The 8,835-nt window shown below is 39.7% G+C and overlaps 1 protein-coding gene across 1 annotated transcript; it reads left to right on the top strand.

Moving 5' to 3' along the window:
* The first annotated feature begins 6,852 nt into the window (after positions 1–6,852).
* LOC123803732 (olfactory receptor 51B6) lies at positions 6,853–7,794 on the top strand. Its single transcript, XM_045815388.2, has one exon. The coding sequence runs from the start codon at positions 6,853–6,855 to the stop codon at positions 7,792–7,794; it is 942 nt and encodes a 313-aa protein (XP_045671344.2).
* The last annotated feature ends 1,041 nt before the right edge of the window (positions 7,795–8,835 follow it).

Here is an 8,835-nt window from a genome sequence, read left to right as displayed (position 1 = left end):
TCAATAAGGAAATTGTAGACAAGTTGATCTGAAGGCCAGATTCCCCTTCAGGGAAAGACCCCCAACTCTGGGAGTGGGGTCAGCAGACAGCCTCCAACTCAGCTTCTGCAGGGTCTCTCTTGGCTGCAGGGCACCATTGCTCAAGGTCATGACCTTCCTTCTTAGGTGGCTAAGTGAGGACAGGTCTTAAAAGTCTGTCCATTTAACTGCAACATGAGGTATAAATGGCTGCTCCTCCACACATTCCGCTCCGTTGGCTGAGGCTCTGTCAGCCTGTATCTCAGGTTGATTTCTTCCTTTGCCAACTTCCGTTTCCTCCTTTCTTTCACAAGTCGAACCTCTAATAAACAACTTTCACCCCAAACTCGATCTTAGTATCTGTTTCTGGAGAACCCACCCAGTGACAGGAACATACTCAGTTATCAGGTGTCTCGACCATCTGTGAAAGTACGAAGTTCATTGCTGCACAAGAATATAAATGTTCCAGACAGAGAGCTACTGTAGGCAGCACGATGATATCATGGACCGTTTCTGCCAACAAAATCCTGCCGTGACTATGCGAACGTGTTCAGGAAGGTACATCAAACTATGGGTTATTCTGGGATCAGGACAGAATATAGGCTGATCAAAGGCACAAAATTAATCTAGACACAAAAATGGTGTTGGATCCCAACTTCATACCTTAGAAAAAAATTCAATCTGTGGTATAGTTAAAACAAAGCTATTGTAAAATAAAAGAGAGGTTTTTATTCACTGACTTGGGATTTAAGTTTTCTTACATATTACACACAAACAAGAAACATAAATAAATCTACATTAAAAACAACTTATTTCGTGAAAAAAAATTATTATTAAGAGAAGGAAAAAGCCAGCTATAGGGTAGCAAAAATATTTGCTATACTCATGTCAATAATTTATAAATAACACCCTAAAATCAACAAGAAAATGACAGCCCACTTTTTATGATGGGCAAAAGATTAAAATACGTCCCTCACGAGGGGCAACTGATGAATAAATATATGAAAAGCTGTGCACATTATCGGTCCCTAGAGAAACGCAAATTAAAACCACAGTGAGATAGCACAACACACTCGGTAGAATGACTTATTAAAAACCTTGAAATACATAGTGTTGTCGAAGACGTAAAGCCGTTGAGACTCATGAACTGCTGGTAGAATAGAAAGTCACGCAATCACTTCAGAAAGGACCTGCCCATATCTACTAGCATCGATGAATGTATGTCTTTCCAAGGAATCGTATTCCTTGGATTTGGTCCAATGGAAGTTCATATGTCCGCGCACACAATGATCAATTCAACGTGTACCGGAATGATCAGAGCAGCATTATTGGCAGTAGCCCCAACTATTACTGAGGATTGAGAGTAGAAAACTAATATGGGGTTTATTCATACAAAGAAATACTATATAAAAATAAAAATGAACACACTACTGCTACATGCAAACACGCGGATATTTCTCACGACTTACAGATGAGCATAGTCGCCAAACACAAAGAGCACAGGGAGTCTGATTCCACTTATAGGAAGGTCACAAATGGGTGAAACTAATCTGGAAGCTGGACTGCAGAGGGGCACAAAAGGGGCTTTGCTGTGCTCTGTTTCTTGTTCTAGGTGGTAATTACAATGTTGAATTTATTTTGCAACAAATGCATTGAGCTGGACCTTTATAATTTGGGTGCATTTCTTTATGTAAATTTGCGTCAATAATTTTTTTACTAAAAAAAATGCTCATTGAAGTATTTCTTGATCGTCAGTTTAGGTTTATCTATAATATATCTTCCTAATACTATTTTTTTCCTCATTGTATCAATAATTAAATAATCAAATAAATTAAATTTAAGCTGTCATTGAGTGAAATTGAATCTCATCATTTGCTTAATGAAAAAAAGAATATATCCATGTGTTCATTTGCATTTCTTCTAAATATACATCCATGACTAGAATCTAATATAAAACGTTTGCTAAGTAGAATGGTGTTTGTGAGTTAGTGGTTTTAATCGGGAAATGAAAATTACTCTTCATCAGAGACACGTCACTAAATTGCTTGTGACGTCAGCTGCAGAAACTGGGAATATGGCATTGATTCTATACTTTAATTACTTGGATATTCATGTGCCATAAAATTGTAAAAGATGGAGTTTATTTCTCAAATAATTCAGTGTTCAGTGGGGGAAGATAGGTTGAAATATAAATAATTAAAATAAGTGTGATTGATTATGACAAAGGTAATCATAGCTGACACTTACCAAGTGCTTATTATATGTTGTACTATTTTAAGTGATTTCTATTGAAGCCTCACAAGAACTTAAGGTGATGGTGATTACCGTCACATGCATTTTAGAGATAAGGAACACAAGATACAATGAGGTTAAATCCTCCAAGTGTCAAAAGTGACACAGCAAGAGCTGGTCACAGTGCAAACCAAATACTCAAGTTGCAGCACTGATGCTTTTAATCACATGTATATTGTGTTGTCATCTTTTTATGGGAAAAGTGAGTAAGACTCCTGGTTTCCAGATAATTGGCATTTATAATTCCTGTCCTCCATATCTTACTCATAATTTGATTAAAAGCGACTGCCATCCTTGCTCAGTCTTCTTCTGGAGAACATGGGGATGGAGGACTTAGACAGAGGGAAAAGAGGAAATCAGGGACTGGCCAGGGATGCTCCCTTCTGTGAGACAGGGCTCTGGGTTCCCGTTGGTTCCCATTGGCTTCGGCCAGATTGTGAGACTAGGGGAAGGACAGTGGGTTGGGGAGAACACTTACTTCACCAAAGTGATGCCCTGCTCTCCCCTAATTTGTACACATTCTACATTTTAGGGACAAGGATTGAGAGTACCCACAGTCAAGTAGGGAAAATGTTTTCTCAAGAACTCTGTTTCAGTCCACATTCCTAGTTGGGCTACTTTGCCTTCCATATGCCGATAGATAAAAACAACTAATCACTCTCCTAGCAACGGCGATTTTACTTAAGATTTTTTTTTTTTCTACAGACAGAGACCCTGGGGACCGCTGTTCAGGGCCCCAGATCTCCAAAGTCAAGGGTTCAAATAAGGATTAAAAAGATGGAATGAGGGGTGAATGAAGGGTTGGAGGGATATGGAGAGCGAGGGACAATGAGTGTCCTAAATCTGGAACGGACCCCAGAGATGAGTTTCTGAAATAAATGTTCTTACCTGCCAAGATTTTGTGCAGACAATGAAAAAAAAAATAGCATTATGACTGAGTTCTTGGTAAAGCTAAGGACTCCAGTTTCACACCTATGGAATGAACAATGAAAAAGAAACAGAATTCAGGTCGGTGAGGGTATGTAATGAATCTTCTCTCTGATGGCTCACTGCAGGTATCAGGGTAGAGAGGGCAGGAAATAAGGAGTTTGTTTCTGGATAAGAGAACATGATAGCATTCTCTGTCAAGAGTATATGGAGAATAAGCATGGGTCTTCAAGACTTTTCAACACCTCTAAAACTTGGCTTCTTTAAGGATTACCTCCTCAAATGTATGAAGTAAGGCCAAGGACAGATTCTGGAACACATGAAGTAAGGAAGACTTATGGGAACAAACCAGATGATGGGTGTAGACTCGGGAATGAATTGTGCATTTCTAAATCTTGCTCTCCCCATGTCTGCACCCATAGCCTCTCTGACTTCCATTCTAACCCTGTGATTTCCTGCATGGTCTTTTCCTCTAGAAGCCCAGATCAGTGACAAGGATAGAATTTCTTCCAGAAGAGTGAGAAGGGGTAGATCTGTAATTATCAGAGGTTCAAACACTTTCTGGAGAATAGTCACTATCACCCAAGACTGATAAACCAAGTCAAAGTTAATGTTGGATGGAGCATGGGCTGCATGTGAGCCTTTAGATTAGGGACAGCTCTTTGCATAGCTTTGCATAGATCTTCGGCACCTGGAAAAGGACACGGAGTGCAATAGGCATTCGACTCCCTGAATTGAAGATAGAGCAGAGTTTTTCTCTCCCTATTCCTTATAATGGCCCTCGGGGTGTTTCCACGCTCTGGGGATACACAGCTATATATTCAGAATCAATCAGCTACTGAGTATCAATCAATCTATATGCTTTGATGATTTGAGAACCTCAAAATCAGGCATGTAAGATGGTCAGAAAATTCATTTGTATTGTAGGCAAACCAGTCATTCAGTAACTAGAAACGCACACGAATTATGTGCGAGGCTTCTAAAAAGCATGTATTGAGAATGGAGCCATAGGAAGGCCTGCAAATAGAATAAACAGAAGAATGGATTATAAATTTGAACTATCCAGAAAAGAAGGATAACAGACAAAGGTAAGGAGATTAAAAAAAAAAAAATGGAGGAGGGATAGAGGAAGTGTCAGGAAAAGAGTCTAAGGGAAGGTGGGGGAACATGTAAAAAGTAAAAGTCTGAGCAGGATCTCTGGGTTGTCTGCACAGAGCCCACAGTTGACGTAGCAGGGTTTGAGACGGGGAGTTGGCTTCTCATTAATGAAAACCCAAGTCCACTCTAAAACAGACTCTGGGGGCGCCTGGGTGGCACAGCGGTTAAGCGTCTGCCTTCGGCTCAGGGCGTGATCCCGACGTTATGGGATCGAGCCCCACATCAGGTTCCTCCGCTATGAGCCTGCTTCTTCCTCTCCCACTCCCCCTGCTTGTGTTCCCTCTCTCGCTGGCTGTTTCTACCTCTGTCAAATAAATAAATAAAATCTTAAAAAAAAATCCATCAAACTTAAAAAAAATATAAATAAATAAATAAATAAATAAATAAGTAAATAAATAAATAAATAAAACAGACTCTGGGAGATGACAGATGGCTGCAGGGATAAGGCAAAAGTCTAGGATTTTTAAAACCCCAGAATTTACAGGTAATCTCATGTCCAACAATAATAGCTCTGAGTAAATCAAGTAAAATGTTCACATTGTCCATACGAAAACAGAAAAGAGAGGCGGTAAGCTTGGTTGTACTCCAAAATACTACAAAGATTTCACCATTCCTGGAGGCTTTCTAATCCATAGTGCATAAAAAGGACTCTGCCAGTTGCTTAATGTATCACCTTGGACACATAACCAATATGACTCTGTAGAATGGGGAAGATAGGCTACCGTAAGGTTTCTACAAAAACAAACAAACAAACAAAAAACGAGGCATATGTAGTGTCCTAATGTCCTGACACATAACGGAAACTCAGCAGGAAGAGAGCCAGGAGGCTCTTCTCAATAACAAAGCTTCAAAAGTGGAGAAGAATCTACCCCTTGCAAAGCACTTCCCCATTGGCAACCCCATTCCATTCTCACACGCGGTGTCAAGAGCATCACTCGCCAAGGCAGAAATTGCTAGTATCATTTAAAGATAATGAAACCAAAGCCCAAGATTAATTGACTTTCCCAATATCATTATTGTTACAAAGTCGCAGAGAGGGAACGTCAAGCAAATTCTTCTGAAGGTGAAAGCCCAGGAATCTCGTAGACCTTTTTTCATGGGCAAAAAGATGTCCCAGGATTCATATATTAAATTCACACAAAGGTGTTCTTTTCAAAGCATGTGAGATATTCAGTCCATACTAACCACAATAGAAGGTGGCCCTCATTGTCTCTGGATGATGCCACCAAGGCATGCTTTTTTTACTCCCAGACTTCAGCTATCTACACCAGGTGATACCTGGAAATTCAAAGGTCAGAGAGCCTTCTCACTTTTGCTAATCTCATCAGACTCCATAGCATTTTTTTTTAATATAAGATTTTATTTATTTATTTGTCAGAGAGAGAGAGAGAGAGACAGCACAAGCTGGGTGGGAGTCAAGCAGAGGAAGAAGCAGGCTCCCCACTGAGCAAGGAGCCCGATGCAGGACTCGATTCCAGGACCCTGAGATCATGACCTGAGCTGAAGGCAGCCGCTTAACTGGCTGAGCCACCCAGACATTCCTAGACTCCATAGCTTTTAAGAATTAACCTCCTTGAACTTGTCTAAATAACTAATTTCACTTTTTGTATGTCTAAATAGGTGATTTATGCTGTTAACAAATAGTGCTCTCAAGTGTTTATCATAAAATCTCCTTTTAATTGCTCATTTTTGTATCAATAATGAGATTTTGAATTCTTTGAGACACAGCACATCAGTAACTTAAGTATTATAATGCTGGACAACATATAGATTTTGAGGTCTATGTGTTTTGGAGATAAGCACATATAACTAACTCAGATTATTTCTGTAGCCTCTCCAGTCTCTAGAGCTTCAGTTTTTCCATTCAGGCGTAATCATTCCCTGAAAGGAACTAAGTCTATTTGATTGATCGATTGTTTGATTGATTTTTGTTTCTTTATATATGTTTGTCTGTTTTGCCATTGGATGTTCATGCTTGCTCTTCCAACATTGCATGGAACTAATTTTCCACTGACCTTTTAGGTTTCATACATTCTGGGGAAACTTTCTATCCACCCGCAATATCCCAAGTCAAGATAAGGATCACCATAAAAAACATGCCGTAAGTTCCAACACCATTATGGCCTACTCAGATATACTAATGTATTGTTTCATTTTGTCTTTATTTTCTTGATTATATAATTTACAAGTACATCAACCAGGTCTATTCTGCCTACTTGCTTATCACTAGTATGTTGTCCAATAACCCTGAATGATACATAAAGGTCTTTATACATTCTATTCTCCCATTACCTAGGGTTCTCGAAAGAAAGACTGCATCATTATCCTTGCTATCACTGGAAATCAAGACTGGTAAACATCTAATGAACAGGTAGCACCCTCAGGGGCGACTTCTACAGAACTAGAGCTTCTGCTGCATTACCCAAAGGGGGTGTTTTCCTCTTTGCGAAGCCTGCAATGTGGCTCAACACTACCGCTTCCCCTTTTCTGCTGACTGGCTTCCCAGGCATGGAGAAGGCACACCACTGGATCTCCATCCCATTATTGGCGGTTTACGTCTCCATACTTCTCGGTAATGGCACCCTTCTCTTTCTTATCAGGGATGATCATAGTCTTCATGAGCCCATGTACTATTTCTTAGCTATGCTGGCAGCCACAGACCTTGGAGTGACTTTAACCACGATGCCCACAGTTCTGGGGGTCTTATGGTTGAATCGCAGAGAGATTGGCCATCAGGCCTGCTTCTCTCAGGCCTACTTTATCCATACTCTTTCTATCGTGGAGTCTGGTGTTTTGCTTGCCATGGCCTATGACCGTTTCATTGCCATCTGCAACCCCTTGAGATACACTTCCATCCTTACCAACACCAAGGTAATGAAGATTGGGATGGGTGTACTGATAAGGGCTGGTCTGTCAATTATGCCAATAATTATTCACCTTCATTGGTTTCCCTATTGTCAATCCCATGTACTTTCTCATGCTTTTTGTCTACACCAAGATGTCATCAAGTTAGCCTGTGCTGACATCACCTTCAATCGTCTCTATCCAGTTGTGGTTGTATTTGCAATGGTCTTGTTGGACTTTCTCACCATCGTTTTCTCCTACATTTTGATACTCAAGACTGTCATGGGCATTGCATCTGGAGAAGAAAGAGCCAAGGCCCTTAACACATGTGTCTCTCACATCTGCTGCATCCTGGTCTTCTATGTCACTGTAGTTGGTCTGACATTTATTCATAGATTTGGAAAACATGCTCCTCGTGTGGTTCACATCACAATGAGCTACATCTACTTCCTTTTCCCCCCTTTTATGAACCCTGTTATCTATAGCATTAAAACCAAGCAGATCCAGAGTGGTATCATTCGCTTATTCTCTCTGCCTAGTTCTAGGGTAAGCTGACAGCTTTATTGGTAGGTGCAACTAGAGAACGACATGTCACTGGAAACCTACCTCTCTCTGATATTTAGAACATCATCTTATATGGCACATTTATTGCTGGATTGTGCAGACATTTTATATATATACATATATATTATATATATGTATATATGTGTGTGTGTGTATATATATGTGTATATATATATATATATATATATACATATATATATATATATAATGCTAAGCATATATCTCAAGTGTCCAACTGATTTACTCTTTTCTCAGGTAATTCACCCTATTCGGTGAGACTAAAGCACCTGATATATGATTCTTAGATCAACAATATGGGTCTCTGACTGTCTGAGTCAAAGCCCATTGTTTTTCCACATGTTCTATATGTCTTGGCTCTGATATAACTAGCAATGACACTCTTAATCTCCAACATTCATCTATTCTTTTTTTTGCTAATATAGAAATAGTTGCTATTTCTAGAAAATTGCACTAAGTGAAACATTGAGCCTTACCCTATCATCAGCTCAGTATGGCAACTCTAGGGAAACTGTATCTAAATCTATTCTGTTAAATGTTTGATAAATATTTATTAAATATTATTATTTTTAGTAATAATATGTGAATATATGCAAAAAAATATTACAACAGAGATAAATTCCTAATCCAGACAACCATTGTCCTAGTTAGTCCTAGATACGGGAAACAGAGACCTGTATTCTTAAATAGTGAAGTGGTATTAAAGGTCCAGCTACACCACAGAGAAGCTAGATGGGGGTTCCGGGAATGTGAAAAATACCAGCCCCGACAAACAGCTGGTCATATGTGTGAGTATGGAGAGAGAGAGGATGGAGGCCATGCTTGTGACTTGAACTAAAAATGACCTTTCTGGCTCCAAATAGCTGCCAAAGTTGATTTTGTTCACAGTCTAGACATGCGGAGGAGTTCACCACCCTATGGCCAGCTGAAGACCGGTACATAAGGCTCAGCTGGCAGGTTTTAAAGTGAATCAGAAAAGATATTCTTACGAACAGAAGATCGAGTATGAAATGC

This window comes from Ursus americanus, chromosome 16 (assembly GCF_024610735.1).
Source record: "Ursus americanus isolate L20-20 chromosome 16, mUrsAme1.1.p, whole genome shotgun sequence".
Lineage (NCBI taxonomy): Eukaryota > Metazoa > Chordata > Mammalia > Carnivora > Ursidae > Ursus > Ursus americanus.
This window is presented reverse-complemented; position numbering and strand designations above follow the sequence as displayed.